Consider the following 18,430-nt stretch of genomic DNA (forward strand, 5'->3'; position numbering starts at 1 on the left):
TGGGTTGTGAGACACATCTCTCAGCTGAGATGATTTGCAATGAGTTTATGCCTAAAAAACTGGGTAAGTAACTTGAGTGCTTTGAGCCGAACTGACTCGATGATGCCCAAAAGTCTGGCTTCATAGTCAGTTCTCTTGGTTTTGAGACACAAACTGAGATGATTCGTAATGTGGTCATGCCCCCTAAAAAAGCAGTCTAGTTTTTGAGCTAAGCTTCCTATATGAACATGTTTATAATGTCCAGAAATACTGGCTAGGTTGGAAGCGCTTAGCAAAACAACCTCTGAACCGAGACCACTCAGAATATATGACGGCCAAAGATGCCACTGCTTGTTCTCGCGTCTATCTATCACTGCACTTCATAAGGGCACTTGACCCCTGTCCCTCCAGGTATTAATTCTGCGAAACAAGCCACACTGACTGTGGGCATAATTTCGCTATTAGTGACTCCATCATCTGCTGATGCTGAACGCCGTCTCGCCGCTCAGAACAGTCGCAACTCCGAAACAGTACGGAAACAGCACTGTCCGGGAAATCCCGATCGCCATCTCCCCCCTCCACCCCCCTTTACTAATGTTACCGCACCTCCAACCTTCCCTCCCCCCAGCCAGAGGAGTAGAAACAACAAGCCGCCATTTTGTTTGTGCGGAGAGAGTGAAGGAGGCAGGAGCGACCGAAAAAAAAGCCACTCGAGCGGCGACCACTGCGACTCTGAGCGCCGCCGGCTCCGTCCTCGAGGATCCGAACCGGATAAAACACAGCCAGGGTGATTAGCGGAGGAAGCGGAGGGAGATTGTAGATTCTCCAGTGTGGAAATAAAAAAGCAGACCGGGTTTTCCTTTCTTTTTCTGCTCTTTTTTTGAAACGGAGCGGAGAGGCGGAAGAGGGCAATACATTTAAACCAAGGGAAGCTCGTCAGGGGAAAAAGGAAAATAACAGCGTCACGAAGTGGGAATATCTGTGAAATTACATCGCCGGTTTCTGGCGGACGACGGCGAAAGTGGGAACAAATTGCAGGAACTGTGCAAAAGAAGGGAGAAATTTAAAAGGGATGAACGCGCAGGGGGGTTCACAGCATCACAAAGCCTATGAAAGGGGTTTGAGGACCCCCAGATTTTGGGGGGTGCAGCTGGCAATATCACCCGGATCGGCAGATGCTTCAGACCCGAAATATTACTGAAGCCCACCTCGGTTCGGTTCATTCTATTTCCGACCCACTGCTGTTCCTCTTTAATGCTCCGCAAGGCTCTTCTTCGTGCACTGACAAAATATTCTTATTTGCTTGATGTGACTGACAGTGCATTGAAATACAGGCAAATGCATTGACCAACTTCACTTGATTCCCATTCTTTAGACTGCGAGACGAGCGACTAATTGAATACATGTTCTGTGCATTACTTTTGAAATCATTTCTTTGCCTTTTGCATGCAAGATCTGTGCGCAGTGCAGGGTGGTCTCGTGGAGAGCAATGGTCAGAGATTTTCTGCAAACACTTTTAACTCGTGCAGTGGACACATTCACACAGAGGGCGCACGAGCCATATTCAGATATGAATGCACAATAAACCATTTGACTTGTCACTTTGAAGTGTTGTTGCAAAATACTAAAACATGAACACTGGAATATGCAAGTTGTTTGGAATCATCTAGCTCGTGCATGCAAAGTCATTTCAGTCCGTGGATACACGTTTCTCATGTTATTTATTCTGCAAAGAGTACCTTTTTAAGGATGAAAGGAAACTTTTACATTCATACGATTGCCTAATTATATTCCGATTTCCAAGTATTTATTTTTTCTCTCTACCCCTCTTAGTTACTTGGTAGGAAATAAAGACATTGACGAAGGAGATCCATACGTCCGTGTCGATTTTAAGGAGCTTGGTGGACTTTTAATCTTCTAAGTAAAGTGATGCTGGCTGAGAATTGCACATGCTACGATGCAAAGAGAGACACAATTCTAAATCTTAGTGTTTGCTTATAAGCATTGCAGTGACTTCGGTATCTCGTACACAACGCCTTAAAAAAAACCAACACTTCTGTTCGCCGCCGACAATGGCGGAAAAGACGGATGCAAGCAGCGAGGATAAATCTTGTGAAAATTGCTCCGCCGCCGAGGAGGCTACGTGAGTTTGCGGCGAGCTTGCATGACCGTCTGTTCCTCCCTTCACCTCCTCCATTCGGAATTATACTTTGAGGAACTAAAGACTAGAAAATCGTAAAAGGGAGCATTAAAGGTGGACTGAACATTGAACGTTGCATTGTATGCATGTATCGTCCCATGAAAGGGAAACGGGAATACGTCCGGAGCTCGTGAACGAGGAGATTTCATTCGCACATCGGCTCGCGACTGCACAGGAAGGGCTATCCTACGCGGGATATATGCATTAACACTAAATCGGAGGAAAACTATGGCCGATAATGTGCTGGACTCCGGTCCGCCTTCAGCTAAGAGGCCTAAATTGTCTTCCCCGGCTCTGTCGGTCTCCGCGAGCGACGGAAACGGTAAATAATAATGTTCACGCGCTGCGGTGTGCGGCGAGTCTCGATCCTGCACACTGCCGCCGTTCGCGTGCATGTTTTTTTGGGGAAAAGACACGCGACGCGTGTTTTAAGAGCTTTCTTTTGTTATGTTTGTTTGTTTGCTTCATCCCCCGCTATTTAAATAACTTAGCAGCATAGCTAGCTGGCTAATTTACTCCATGTTTTCATTTGAAGTTGATAAGGTGCGTTACAATACTGTTTGTGCACGAGCGTCTGAGTGTGAAGTGTTTTTCCGGGTGTGCGTTACACAAACTTTTGGCTTTGTACGTCGTTTTGCGATGTCGAGAGCTGGGGTTGGTGTCAAAGGTTTATGATGTGATGCATTTTGAGCTTGTCAAGAAAAGGAAAATTCGACATCCACGCGTTGTAAATCACGTCGCTTTATTGACACACGGTTAGGAACGAAGTTGGTTTAGTGAGTACTAAGTAGTAGATCAACTAAGCAGTAGATGCTACCTCATCTAACTGGTTTGTCCTATATCTTAGACTAGTTTATGGTGGTTTGCTGTTGTTCCTGTTTGACCAGAAGACAAGTGCCCAAGAGTCAAGTCCATTCTAAAACCAGCCTACCATCTTAGACTGGTTTAAGCAAATTGTCCTTTTCTTACAGCTGATTAATGTCAAGAAATCTGGTCATATTGTCTTTATATGAACTGTAGTGATCCACCATACAGATAAAAAAACAAACATTTTTTTTAGTCAACACTTTATTTCATACAATATTTTCATAAAAAAAAAAAACTTTTGATAACTGAAAATAAGTTTGGGGTAAGTTGGGCCAGTGTTTATGTTGTCATCTAGGCAAGGAGAAATGAGATGCATTTAAAATGAATTATTTTAACTGTATTATTAATCAACACTTTATTATTATCAATTGCCCATAAACCAGCCAGTTTATGAGAGAAGGTTATTTTAATATGTTTTAATTTTATATTTTAATGTTACATTTATAGTTTACATAGATGCTAAAGTTATAGCTAAATCTATAGATGTTAAAATATGTCCCTTTTCTCAAAGGCATCTCTTGAAATATTCATGTGTATTTTTAAATATAAGTTGATGTGACGAATTATGCCTTTTATATAAGTGGGCAACATAGTACAGTGCTCTTACCTATCCTATCCATTAAAACGATTGTCTGTAGATTTTAAAACAATGATAGCACTAACAGAAGTGTTTAAAAAAACATTTTGTCCAAGAGGATAATCTCAAACCCAAATATTGTCTAATAAATTATTTTTTTGATACATCAATCTGTCACTAATGTGGAGACCATACTCAACAGTTTGCTTCATATTTAGAGTATGTTGCATGTATTAATTGTTGGTGTGTTGCTGTTATCAGGACCTGCCATTATGTAGGAAAAAGCCCCCATTTTGTCCCACCGCTTGTCCATTGTTATGCCATGTGTTTTTTATTAGTATGAACCATTAGGACGTGCACACACCGGCTCTACTACTGACTGCTGTCCTGTGAGGCGATAATCTCAGCCTTTCTCTCATCACGAGAGCTGCTATAATCTGTTGCGGTTTTCTAACCATCAGCTGAGATTTGTTGATTTTTACTGGTCAATTTGTGTAGATGTCTTGCTGTATGGTGTCTGATAGATTGATATACGGATATCCGATATCTTGTCCGATTATTGTCATTGTGTAGTACACTGCCTGGTTTAAATTGGCAAATGCTTAAGAGTCAATGATTGGATCATTATTGCAATGATTTTTGTGTTTTTCAGCATGCTATATGTTTTGGAAAAGTTCTTCTAACCCTAAATGATGGAGTGTGAAGCTTCTGATTTATTAAACAATGTAGGAAGACACTTCATGGCCCTATTCCAGGACGACAATGTCAGGATTCATCAGGCTGAAATTGTAAAAGAATGGTTGAGAGGAAGCATGAAGAATCATTTTCACACATGATTCGGCACCTCTGAGTCCAGACCTTATATGCATTTAAAGTCTTAGGGATGTGCTGGAGGAGACTTTACAGAGTGCTGGACTCTTGCATTGTCAATACAAGATCTTGACCAAACATTGATGCACCTCTCGACGGAAATATTACATTTGTTTCAATCAACAACAAAAAAAGATTCTTCATGCTCTTTCCCAACCATTCTTTAACCTCATTAGAATTAATACAGTCTGCTCAGAGCTTTACATACAGACTCACAGCTTTGCTGGAAACTTCAAGTTTTTATTTTTAAGTTTATATTCTAATTAATCTCTAATGGATCTAAATATGAGTGTTTTTTCCTGTGAGCAACAATCTGATTAAAGTCTGTTCTTCTGTCTTTCAGATTTTGGCTCTCTATTTGACCTGGAGCATGACCTCCCAGATGAGCTCATTAACTCCTCCGACCTGGGCCTTCCTAACGGGATGGACCCGGGCCAGTTGCACACCAGTCTGGGTGGCGGAGGGATGTCGGGGCCTCTGGGCGTTTTGGGCCAGGACACTGCGGCCAAACACAAGCACCTGTCTGAGCTCCTCCGCCCCGGTGCCCCTCCATCCACCTCCACGGCCACCGGCAGCCCCGGTAATGCCGCCTCCCTGGGGATGATGGGAGGTCTGAGTGGCTCACAGGTTACTCAGGGACTCGGTGGCCCTCAACAGCAGCAGCCTGGCATGATGCCACAGCCCGGCATGGTGGGGGGATTGAACCGGGGCATGATGGGCACCCAGAAAGGGAACGGACAGCCGCAGAGCATGATGGGAGGGCAGATGATGAATGGTGCACCCAGAATGAGCTACGCCAATGTGAACATGAATGCAGGCATGGCTGGTAACGGGAACATGCTGCCCGATTCTCTGCAGCAGCAGAACGCAGGGCAGCAGATGGCACAGGCAGTAATGAGACCGCAGCAACCGGGAACGGTGAACAAGGTAACTTGTGAACAAATCAGCACCTCAATATAATACTGAAAAAAGGGATTCTGTGTGTTTTTGTATAGTTTAAAATGCATTCATGCACCTCAAACAGTAGAGTGTGCACAAAAGGGGTTTTCTCCTAACTTTATAGCTAACCTGAATTGCTTTTTTACAACTTATTCACACTTCTGTTTTTCTGTTATTAATCATAAACTTCCTAATCATTTTTATTTTTTAAGTATCACAGTATACACTAGGGCAAATATCAGTAGGTGTATCTGTCACAATCTTAATTATTTGTATCTGTATTCGGATAAAACAAAGTGCGGAAGTCCGTAAAATGACACGAGAAGCTTGTTTTGATTCTGTTCCCTTCATATTTTTCATTCAACAAATATATACAAAGTATAACTTTATAACTTGTATATTTTTGTTACGAATATACATTTTCTTTGAATATCTTCTAATATTTAACATTAATACTACATGCTATATAAAAGGAAAAAGAATGTGTACAGAGTTAAGTCATTGCAATCAACCTGCCAACCTTAAATTAAAGGATTCTATATAAAATAGCTGATTAGAGAGCATGAAAGTTCAAAGAACATAACCAATTGGTGAACTTTTCTAAAAGTTTTACTATGCATACAAATCTGAACAAATTATAAAGAATGCATAAATGCCTGCTCCGGGAGAGATTGAGACAGAGAAACATGTATCTGTCTAATAGTATTCGGTTGAATTTGTTATTTGATTTTAAGGCTTTATGACTTTCCGAATAAGATAATCGACTTCAGGCACATCCCTAGTATCCAAAAATGGCTGGATCGGATCGGTTCAGCACATCCCACAGATGCTCGATTGGATTGAGATCTGAGGAATTTGGAGGCCAAGTCAACAACTCAAACTCGTTGCTGTGCTCCGCAAACAATTCCTGAACCAATTTTGCTTTGTGGCAGGGCACATTATCCTGCTGAAAGAGCTACAGCCACCAGGGAATACAGTTTCCATGAAAGGGTGTACATGGTCTGCAAAAATGCTTAGGTAGGTGGTATGGGAATTATCAGACCAGGCCACCTTCTTCCACTGCTCTGTGGTCCAGTGCATCAATGAGCCTTAGCCACTCATGACCCTGTCGCCGGTTCACCACTGTTTTTTATTTGGAACACTTTTGATAGATACTGACCACTACAGACCGGGAACACCCCACAAGAGCTGCAGTTTTGGAGATGCTCTGACCCAGTCGTCTAGCCATCACAATTTGGCCCTTGGCTCTTGCTCAAATCTTTACGTTTGCCCATTTTTCCTGCTTCTAACACATCAACTTTGAGGAAAAAATGTTCACTTGCTGCCTAATATACACTCACCTAAAGGATTATTAGGACCACCATACTAATACTGTGTTTGACACTCTTTCACCTTCAGAGCTGCCTTAATTCTACGTGGCATTGATTCAACAAGGTGCTGAAAGCATTCTTTAGAAATGTTGGCACATATTGATAGGATAGCATCTTGCAGTTTATGGAGATTTGTGGGATGCACATCCAGGGCACGACGCTCCCGTTCCACCACATACCAAAGATGCTCTATTGGTTTGAGATCTGGTGACTGTGGGGGCCATTTTAGTACAGTGAACTCATTGTCATGTTCAAGAAACCAATTTGAAAGGATTCGAGCTTCGTGACATGGTGCATTATCCTCCTGGAAGTAGCCATCAGAGGATGGGTAGATGGTGGTCCTAAAGGGATGGACATGGTCAGAAACGATGCTCAGGTAGGCCGCGTTCTTTAAACGATGCCCAATTGGTACTAAGGGACCTAAAGTGTGCCAAGAAAACATCCCCCACACCATTACACCAACACCACCAGCCTGCACAGTGGTAACAAGGCATGATGGATCCATGTTCTCATTCTGTTTACACCAAATTCTGACTCTACCATCTGACTGACTCAACAGTAATCGAGACTCATCAGACCAGGCAACATTTTTCCAGTCTTCATTTGTCCAATTTTTATGAGCTTGTGCAAATTGTAGCCTCTTTTTCCTATTTGTAGTGGAGATGAGTGGTACCCAGTGGGGTCTTCTGCTGTTGTAGCCCATCCGCCTCAAGGTTGTGCGTGTTGTGGCTTCACAAATGCTTTCCTGCATACCTCGGTTGTAACGAGTGGTTATTTCAGTCAAAGTTGCTCTTCTATCAGCTTGAATCAGTCGGCCCATTCTCCTCTGACCTCCAGCATCAAAAAGGCATTTTCGCCTGCAGGACTGCTGCATACTGGATGATTTTCCCTTTTCACACCATTCTTTGTAAACCCTAGAAATGGTTGTGAGTGAAAATCCCAGTAACTGAACAGATTGTGAAACACTCAGACCGGCCCGTCTGGCACCAGATGCTTAAATCATCTTTCTTTCCCTTTCGGACATTCAGTTTGGAGTTCAGGAGATTGTCTTGACCAGGACCACACCCCTAAATGCATTGAAGCAACTTCCATGGGATTGGTTGATTAGATAATTGCATTAATGAGAAATTGAACAGGTTTTCTTAATAATCCTTTAGGTGAGTGTATCCCACGATCAAACAGGTGCTGTGATGAAGAGAGAATCAGTTTATGCACCGAAAGCTGGTCTCCCAACCGCCAATAAATCAAGAAGAAGAAGACAATCATTGTTATTTATATTAGTTATAGTTTATATAATTATTTTTAGGGCTGTTACCAATAATACAAAGGATTAATTTATAAGTTCCTTAATGCATTCAAATAATTTAATGCAATTAACGCAAATAACAGAAGTACATGAAGCTGCGTCATTAACATAATTTTGTCACACAGTTAGATGATCTTAGAAGTCAGAAGTTAATCACAATCACACAGAGTACTCGAGTAAATCCAGGAATCGAATTCATTCAAACAGTCCAAAACAGCACTAAAGTAAAGGCGGCCAGGCTGATTATATCAGACATATCAGAGAGAATAGAGACTCACATTGTGATTTTAGTGGATTTATTAATTCCAGTGTGTGCTTTGCTTTAAAACACAAGCTCTGTTGAATTCTGTGATTGTTTCTGAAGTGTAATTTTAGTGTCAAACAGTAAGCCCATGAGAGTCTGTTATATTGATGCACAATGAACAAACCATGTATGTGTACACTCTAGATTACTGATCTCACACTGCATTCATGTACACACACACAGTACATTCGCGTTGTTTCCACACACACTTGTGAAGGATAATGTTTGATTTGTCATGTGTATGTTGTTGTGTTTAGTAATTGTATGTTTATGCAGTCAAAGCAGTTGATTTAGGAGGGTTTTTTTGCCGTCTCCATGTGCTCCTGTTCAGTATCGCAGCTTGACTCGTCTAAAATGAAAACAATCTTGTCGCTCTGTACACATAATATATACATTGAATTCTGTAAAGTTTTATTTTCTGTAATTTTTTCCCCCACGGTTGCTTAGGTGTGTATACATTTATCATATAATTATATGGACTCTTATATTTGGTGTCCTTATGGAGTCTCTAATGATCCTTGAAGCTTGTAGAAAATACAGTTTTCTGATTGTTTACTTTCCTAGATATAGCAAATGAGGACAAAATAATAACATAAATGGCGTATGCTTAATTTTAGGATATGTCTGCGATTAATCACGATTAAATATTTAAATCTATTGACAGCTCTATTTAAAAAATATTATGTATTATTTCACTTTTTTACTTTTTATTTTATTTTGAAAAGGCAAGCTCTTCTATGCTTCACCCCAACTTCCTGTTTCAACAGTTCTTAAGCTTTTATGAAGCAAAAAGGGCAATGTTCTGATCCTGTCACATACTTATCAGTCCTGTGGACCTAGACTTTATGGTTTCGTTGCTTTGGGAAGTTAATATAAAATATTAAAGGTCAAACTAAATTTAAGTTTTGTTTTTTCAAACTTTATAACTTGAAAATTCATGTAGTGTTTACTCACTTGAAGACTAGAATTGTTTGAATTAAAAACTAAATAAAAAAAATTCTGGGTTATTGTGACAGCTCTGCATTCCCCGGCACTGTGTTTTTTTCCTCCCTTAAAAACACACTCCGTTGCTCACTTGTTTTGTCTAGTAAGACTGTAGTGAAATGGACTACTCAAGTGAATTAATAAAAATCTTGTGATGGTTTGGAATTTTGGATAAGACATTCAGTGATTGTGTGTGATCCTTGGACACATCTGAAACAGACCTCAGTTTGAAAAACCTTCTAAACTCGCTCATACGAGGAACTGTGCACCATTTTGTTGATTCACAGGCGATTGCACAACCTGGACCACAGGAAATGGGCAGAAAAAAAGAGGGAATGACATTTTCTTTTTTGTTTTGCTGGATCTGTCTAGATTTTTAGCATTTGTTTGAGGTTTGTTTTACGGAATTGAGACCACAGTGTCACTAACATACACATGTATGAAGTGAGTAGACAATGTGAACATAACATGCAGAACAATGTTTTTCTTTTTTTGCTGGTCATAACTCATCATTGATGGTTGATGATTCTGCTCTGGATGAATTTAATCTTTAAATTTGGACAATTGAAACCTTTGCGTCTGAAATACCTGCTCATTTTCATTATTAATAAAACTTTTCCTCCTTTTTCTCCCTCTTTTCGCTCTCAGATGGGAATGATGGCTGCCCCGGGCCCCTACGGTGGTTCGTATGGTCAGTGTGGAGGACAGCCCCATGGACCTCAGCTCCAAAACAAAGCGGGTCAACCCAACAGCATTAACCAGTTCAACATGGACAAGAAACCTCAGCATGGGCAGAATATGGGTGGCATGGTGAGAGATCTATAAAGGAAATGTCATAGTAAAACAACATCCACACACATTCACTGACCCTCTCTGACTGTAGGGATTAAGTCCTTTTCTAACTGGCCACCAAGATTCTTTTACTATCATGTCCCCACAGACCCAAATTCTGATCCATCTATCTATCTGTCTCTATCACCTTATAACTTAAAGGAATAGTTCACCCAAAAAGGAAAATGTGATGTTTTTTTGCTTACCCCCAGGGCATCTTAAGATGTCTTTGTTTGTTTCAGTAGAACACAAATGAAGATTTTTAACTCCAACTGTTGCAGTCTGCCATTCATATAATGCATGTCAATGGTAGCAAAATCTATCAGAGTACAAAAAAAAAAGCACAGTCAAATCAATATTAAACACAGCGGCTCGTGACGACACATCGATGTCTTAAGACACAAAACGAACGGTTTGTGCGAGAAACCGAACAGTATTTATATAATTTTTTACCTCTGATACATGGCTAGGTCCAACAGTCCTCAACGCACAGTAAGTGAGGTCAATGTACACAGTATGGTTGTGTAGTTTACGCAAGCGCCGGAAGTGATCTCACGCGTATATCTACGCCAGATCGTGTACATTGATTTCATGCACCGGAAGTGATTGCGTGCTGAAGACTGCAACAGTTAGAATTAAAAATCTTCATTTGTGTTCTACTGAAAAAACAAACACATCTACATCTTGGATGCACTGGGGACAAGCAGATAAACATAACATTTAAATTTTTGGGTGGACTATCCCTTTAAATACTAAAAAATAAAATAAAAACTTTTATTGTATAGATCTTGCTTGCTTTATGTTGTGTAGTCGAGTCTCAGTATTTCTCTGCATGCATCTCAATACGCATTGAACAGTGTGGGTAGTGTGGTGCACTCCCCATCCTTTATTTAGCAAGGATGCATTAAATCAGCACTGGGTAACTTTTGCTCTCGGGGTCCCCCTACAGTTGCCCGCGAACCCCGTATGTCTATTTAAAGGGGTACTTCAGCGCTGGGAAGATGAATCTGTATTTAAACCGGGTCATTAATGTAGTAGAAATGTGAAATTATTTTTTAATTTGGTGCTTTCTAGGCTGAGAAAAGACAGAAAATGTATTTTTGTCTCATGGGGATGAAAGACTACAATTCCCAGAATGCTTCGCTGCCCTGTGAGGCCATTCACAAAGCCACCGCTACTGGATTACAGTGACTACAATTAAATACTAAGCGTGTCTGTTCAATATAACGATCGAGTTGCCGCATGAGTCTCACAGCACTAACTCAGATTAGGAGTCAGATTTAACGTCATAAATGAGTTGATGAGCTCTCGTAATGAGAGCTGAGGTAATCGCGACCACATTCGCGGCATACATTCACAACGCGTTTTCAGTTCATTCCTTTGGGAGCTTAACTTTCATAGAAATTAATTTGAGAAGTTAAAACACTTACATTGCTCAGCATCTGTTTAAATTAATGCCTGTAGCTGAGCTGTGCTGTAAGTGTGATCTCCATTCCCCATGCACGAGTTGAAAAACATGCGGAAATGGCTCCCTCTGCTGGCTGTAGTCTTTAGCCTCTGGGCAAGGAATTTTTCCAGAAATAAAATGCATAAATCTCTCGTCTCAGGGGGATATAAGAGGGGAGAGCACGATCATTTGAATAAACTCCAGGGTTTCTACTGATACAAAGCCATATGTTAATCGCTGAAGTAACCCTTTAATGGTCGCGGGTGCGCAGCGGGTTGTAAAAATATATACAATGGTGTGGGGCGGGCCAAATAACTCATAAAAGCGGGATCCGCGGGTTGAAAAAAAATCCCGCGAATCACTAACAGTTACCCTGAACACTGCAGGAGTTCACATGCGGGTGTTCTACTTGCGTCGCGTGTGAAATGTCTTCACCCCAGGTGCAGTGGCTTATGTTTCAGCATGTCATATGAATATAATTTCATGGGTTTTATTTTTTTCAAACGCCAAATGATCGCGATGCTCACGTTTACAAGCCAGCGTCATTAGGCTATAGTAGCCTAGTCTATTGGTTACCGTTTTACAGAATCTATATGATACTTCAGTTCAATGTTTGAGTGGTAGGTAATCACCGTAACAAGCATGACAGCATCGGTCGGGCACGCCTCCTTCAGCTCACGCCGACGAGCAAACGCTGGTCCAATGTTGATCCTCGTCCTGCCTTTAATCCCATCACTTTTTCGTTTCCTCTTATTGCTTTCCTCCTGAAAAACCTTTGCTTTCTTATTTTTCTGTGCTGCTTCGGATATGATTATAACATCGACAAACAAACGATAGTTGGGCCCGCACGTCCGAATGTAAAGAGAAGTGTGAGTGTTAGTGGAAGTGACGTATATGCCGTAAAGCAGTCGAATTTTGTAGTTCTTTTTGTTCTCGGGTTACTACCCGAAACCCAAAGTTTAAAAGTACGATTAAAAACGATACAGACCCCATCAGGCTATGGCAGACGTGTCATTCAACCTATTGTAAGTCGATGTATCACATATCTTGAAAATATATATTATGAAGGTTGAAAAGTTACCTAGTGCTGCTTTAAATTGATCAAAAGTAAAAGTAAATACACTCCTAATGTCTGTTTCTATTTTTCAAACAAATGTGTTCTTTAAGAATCCTGAAAAATACAGCATACAATATATCAAAAATATTATGCAGCACAACACTGTTTTCAACTTTGATAATAACAAGAAATGTTTATTGAACAACAAATCAATGTGACAGCGAAGAAAATGTGGCTTTGCATGAGATAAATAAATTACATTTTAAAATGTATGCAAATATTATGTTACAAATGTTATTTTAAATTGTAATAATATATCACAATATATCTGTTTTAATGTTTTGTTGACCAAATGAATGCAGCCTCGATTAAAAAAACAAATCTTACTGATTGATTTACGCATGTTGCCACTGCCATCATTCGTAAAGGACACTTCTGTGTTCCCCCCCCCCGATCCTTAAAGGGTTAGTTCACCCAAAAATGAAAAATCGTTTGACACCAGTAAATCCTCCTTTCATCTTCAGACACAAATGAAGATATTTTTGTTGAAATCTGATGGCTCAGAAAGGCCTTCATTGACACCAATGTCATTTTCTCTCTCAAGACCCATAAAGGCACTAAAGACGTCGATACAAAGCCCATCTCACTACAGTGGCTCTACCACATATTTCAAAACAAAGCTTCTAGCCGTTATGAATCAGTGTATTGATTCATGATTCGGATCTTCAAAGTCACGTGATTTCAGCAGTTTGTTACGTGATCCGAATCATGAATCAATGCACTGATTTAAACGGTTTGAAGCTTTGTTTTGAAATCGGCCCATCACTATATAAGTCGTTATTTAGTTTTCTTGCGCACAAAAACTATTCTCATCGCTTCATAAAATGATTGTAGAGCCACTGTAGTGAGATGGGCTTTGTATCGACGTCTTTAGTGCCTTTATGGGTCTTGAGAGAGGAAATGACATTGGTGTCAATGAAGGCCTTTCTGAGCCATCGGAATTCAACAAAAATATCCTCATCTGTGTTCTGAAGATGAACGGAGGTCTTACGGGTGTCGAACAACATTAGGGTAAGTAATTAATGAGAGAATTTTCATTTTTGGGTGTACTTACCCTTTAAATCTGTAAATCAATCTGAAGCTGCAGGAACTTGAAATCCTGACCGTTGAAAACCCTTCTTTTTGTCTGTTTCTAGCAGAGCTCAGGTGTGGTGGGTGGCGTCACGGGCCCGGTTGGAGCGGTAGCGCCACCTGCAGCCGACCCCGAGAAGCGTAAACTCATTCAGCAGCAGTTGGTTCTGTTACTGCATGCTCACAAGTGCCATCGCAGAGAGCAGACCAACGGAGAGGTCCGCCAGTGCAACCTGCCTCACTGCAGAACCATGAAGAATGTCCTAAATCACATGACCCACTGTCAGGCCGGCAAATCCTGCCAGGGTAAGCGGAATCACCCATTTATAATCTTTCGTTTTTTATTTCATCTTCCCCACACATAAAAAAGATGACAGCACCTCACTTGCGTGCTTGTGTTCCCCGACAGTGGCTCACTGCGCGTCATCGAGGCAGATCATCTCTCACTGGAAGAATTGCACGCGGCATGACTGTCCCGTCTGCCTGCCGCTCAAGAGCGCCGGGGACAAAAGAAACCAACAATGTGAGCTAATATTTGTACTCAAATTGTTAAAAATCTGTATGACCTTCTTTTTTCTTTGGAACACAAAAGAAAATCTGTTTCAGCTTTGTCCATAGAGTGAAAGTCAATGGGGTCCTATCTTCTAGTACTCAACACATTTTAGTATTTGAAAGGGTTTTTCCTTTCTTATCTCTCTCTAGCTCTACTGGGAGGTGCTGGGATTGGCATGGGTGGTCAATTAGGTGGGTCATTACCTGGTGGCCAGCCTTCAGCCCCAAACTTAAACCCACCCAGTCAGATTGACCCAAGCTCCATCGAAAGGGCATATGCCGCTCTTGGACTCACCTACCAGGGCAACCAGGCATCCAATCAGAATCAGCAGACCTCTGTACCTGCTCAACCCGGCATGAGGACGCTTAACAACATAGGTGAGAGTTTCCGTAACCTTTAGTTTTTTGGGCCTGTCCAAATACCCGCACTTGCTGCTTTGGCCACTTGAGAGTGCAAAAGACCATCCCTGGAGTGAAAACTTCTAAAGCTCAGTATGCTTAATGCACTCTAAATCCACTATCGCTAATACCACTTCGGAGCGGTCTTTGAGGCTAAGAATATCCCGTCATTCTTCACTTTCTGGAACTTGCATGCCCCGATTTTGCATCTTAATCATGCAGTGATTAAGTGTGCCCTATTGAGTAAACAAACATCTTAAAAACGCTTCTGGTCTTCACGTCCACTTGAACACTTTGGCCAAACTCCGGAAATACCTCATTTGTAAGTGATGTAAGTGGCCAAGTGCAAAAACTGCAAGTGTGGTTATTTGGACAGGCCCTCTGAATGAATGATTATCCATTAATGTTATTAAAATGTATTTGTTGCATCTGTATTGGTGTAGAACTAGCAATTTACATCCTTCACTAACATTATTTTCCAGATTAAAATTTCAGCCAAAAAGTGTTGCTTTATATATCAGTATAGCTATAAAATTACAACGACAACATTAATAACAATATAATTACTTATTATTATTTCCATTTTACATAAAAAGAGTTGATATGATATCATAGTTATTTTACTTTACGTTATTTTACATGCATTACAATACTAATATTTATAGATGTCTTAATTTCTTCATTTTCAAACCATCAAAGCCCTTAAAGCTTCTCTTTTGTTGAGCACTTCTCGTTACAAGAATGATGAGATGGTTGGTGCATGTTGACTCCCAAATGCGTTAAGTGATGCAAACTCAAAGCAGATGCCGAGATGGAGTTTGTGTGGAGCTGCATTTACTGTAAATCAAGCTACTCTGAGCCTTTGCATCTCTGGCAGATGATGAGATGCTCATGCATTTAAACACTGAAACATACAGCGCATACATTTACTGCAAAAAAATGATTTTCTTACTCAGTATTTTTGTCTTGTTTTTCATTACAAATATCTGATCATTCTTAAATTGAGATGCATTTACTCCAGCTATTAAGTCTTGTTTTCTGAAAAAAAATATGCCTTAAACGAGTTCACCCAAAAATGAAAATTCTCTCATTAATTCCTCACCCTAATATTGTTCGACACCCGTAATACCTCCGTTCATCTTCTGAACACATTTGAAGATATTAGTGTACGGGTGCCGAATGACATTAGGGTGAGTAAATAATGACAGAATTTTCATTTTTGGGTGAACTAACCCTTTAACCTCAGTTTTATGAGTTCACTTTGAATTAGGTTTATTTAACATATTTTACCTGTAATGTCTTATACCAGGAGGTGGGAACTCAATGGGAGTGAACGGTGGAGTCGGGGCTCAGATGACGAACCAGCATCCAGGAATGCTGCCTGACAGCATGTTGCACAGGAACATGACGGCTCAGAGGTACTGAACATCACTGTGGTTCAGCGGACCGGCATCTGGTTTAAACGGGTTGGTCAATGAATGCTTAATGTTGATGTTTGGGGGTTTTGTCTCTCTCTTGCAGTCTGATGAATGACACCTCTGGTGTTGGCAACATGGGTTCAACAGCGACGGCTGCGCCCCCCTCTGCAGGAATGAGGAAGAACTGGCATGAAGACATCACACAGGACCTCCGGAATCACCTCGTACACAAACTGTAAGTTTTATATATGTTTGAATGACCTCACACTCTCACTCACTAACCATCTACAGTCATTTTATGCACCCATTATTAGAAATGGTGTAGACTGTTGAACATCTGGATTTAAAATGTTTAGTTATTCCATATTTAAAATAACAGTTTCTTTGTTAAAAATGTAATGTATTCCTGTGATGGTAAAGCTGAATTTTCTGCAGTCTCATGATCCTTTAGAAATTATTCTTTGATGATGATCTGATGCTCGCTCACCATAAAATGATTTAAAAACACATAAGGTGCTGTTTAATTCCATGACCTTGCAATCAGTCACGTGTTTGTGTGTCTGTCTGTGTGTGTGTGTGTCTGTGAGTAGTGTGCAGGCTATCTTCCCCACTCCAGACCCTGCAGCACTAAAGGATCGGCGGATGGAAAATCTTGTAGCTTATGCACGCAAAGTGGAGGGCGACATGTACGAATCTGCCAACAGCAGGGTAAGAAAATGTTTGCAAAGTCTCATGTCTGGGGATTATATTTGGAGAACTTCTGAGGGAATTGACAGAATCACATGTTTCTTCACTTTTTACCCATGACACAGATGTCACAGTCTAGTGTTGGACAGGAAATTGAAAAAACCACCCTAACAAGGCACAAATACGTCCATAAATTCTTCTGTTTTTACTAAAAGTGCATGAAAAAGACTGAATGGAATCAGTTTAATACATGTACAATGTATAGTAAGAATGGTTATCCTCATGAATGTTTTTCTTTTCCAGGCGGAGTATTACCACTTGTTGGCGGAGAAGATTTATAAGATTCAGAAGGAGCTGGAGGAGAAGAGGAGAACCAGACTGCAGAAGCAGGGTATGATGCCAGCTCAGTCTGGCATGCCCAACAGTGCTCTACCTCAAGCACCAGCTGGCATAAATCAGGCACAGCTGCCCAGTACGTACACATACACACCTGCATACATCCATAGGGGCTTTCGCAACAGGTACTTTTAGGAACTAGCCACCAGGGTGGCTCCCAGAGAACTAAAAATTCCTCATGGGCCATTTTCCTGGTTGCTTTCTCACTGCCAGTAGGAACTCTGAAGTGACGTAAGCTGCGCTTGTTTAATGTGACTTTTATTTTGACGGATTGGCGGACCTTTATTTTGACGATGGTGAGAACGCCAGAGCCTGAGCCCACAGCTCTCACATTCTCTATCTTCATTCTTTTACGATCTGTTTCACAGTCATGTCTAATACGTTATTCGATAGAGCTGTTATACAAAGAAAGCAGACAGTATATGAAAAGGTATTCACATTTGCTGTGTGGTTTGTGTCCAATTTCGCTAGCTGAGCTTTCACTTGGTCCCTTCAAATTTGCGATGGATTTTCTCTTTAGCGTAAATGTAGATTTACGAAAATATAACTAAAAATGTTCTTTGACAAACTTATTTTCCATGATGAAGAGGAGATGAGACAAACTTCCTTAAAAGATAACTGAATATCAGAGACTAAAATCTAGTTTAAATAATAACTTGACCAAAATCACCTCTGTGTGACAATAATGTTTTTCTATTAAAACGACAGTAAAAAAGACTTGGTAATGTCGAATTTTACATTTTTTTTGGAGAAATAATTTTTTTCATAAGGCCTAAATGAAAAATAGCTTGTAATTAAACTAGACGAGGTCAAAAAAACTAGGGATATGGGATTTGTGATTTGTCCTTATATTTACATTTACATTTATGCATTTGGCAGACGCTTTTATCCAAAACGACTTACATTACATAAACATTGCAGGTAAACATTTTTGTCAATTCTATGTGAAAGTTCAAAAATTCTGATGTAATGTAAAAATACATTTCTCAAATGACAACAATCCAATTGTTCTGATTATAATTTTAAGCAAAATATTCATGATTACAGCATTACGAAAACTAGACTAAAATGCTCAGACATTTAGTTGACTAAAATGACTGGATATGATAAAAACAA

At 40.5% G+C, this 18,430-nt stretch overlaps 1 protein-coding gene across 11 annotated transcripts in view; it reads left to right on the plus strand.

The window, feature by feature from the left end:
• Positions 1 to 609: 609 nt before the first annotated feature.
• The window catches only part of ep300b (E1A binding protein p300 b), a 48,112-nt gene continuing 30,291 nt past the window's right edge, over positions 610 to 18,430 (plus strand). For 7 of the 11 annotated variants that reach the window (XM_067459589.1, XM_067459618.1, XM_067459626.1 and 4 more), the window contains exons 1-10: positions 611 to 2,501; positions 4,837 to 5,420; positions 10,045 to 10,206; positions 13,928 to 14,168; positions 14,272 to 14,385; positions 14,565 to 14,792; positions 16,123 to 16,231; positions 16,335 to 16,466; positions 16,822 to 16,939; positions 17,222 to 17,390. In XM_067459589.1, the coding sequence (XP_067315690.1) occupies positions 2,408 to 2,501; positions 4,837 to 5,420; positions 10,045 to 10,206; positions 13,928 to 14,168; positions 14,272 to 14,385; positions 14,565 to 14,792; positions 16,123 to 16,231; positions 16,335 to 16,466; positions 16,822 to 16,939; positions 17,222 to 17,390 (1,951 nt within the window). In that variant the 5' untranslated portion in view covers positions 611 to 2,407. Of the gene's footprint in view, positions 2,502 to 4,836; positions 5,421 to 10,044; positions 10,207 to 13,927; positions 14,169 to 14,271; positions 14,386 to 14,564; positions 14,793 to 16,122; positions 16,232 to 16,334; positions 16,467 to 16,821; positions 16,940 to 17,221; positions 17,391 to 18,430 lie in introns of all 11 variants that reach the window. The other 4 variants (XM_067459657.1, XM_067459666.1, XM_067459675.1 and 1 more) reach the window with 2 other exon arrangements.

Source organism: Pseudorasbora parva, chromosome 2 (assembly GCF_024679245.1).
Source record: "Pseudorasbora parva isolate DD20220531a chromosome 2, ASM2467924v1, whole genome shotgun sequence".
Lineage (NCBI taxonomy): Eukaryota > Metazoa > Chordata > Actinopteri > Cypriniformes > Gobionidae > Pseudorasbora > Pseudorasbora parva.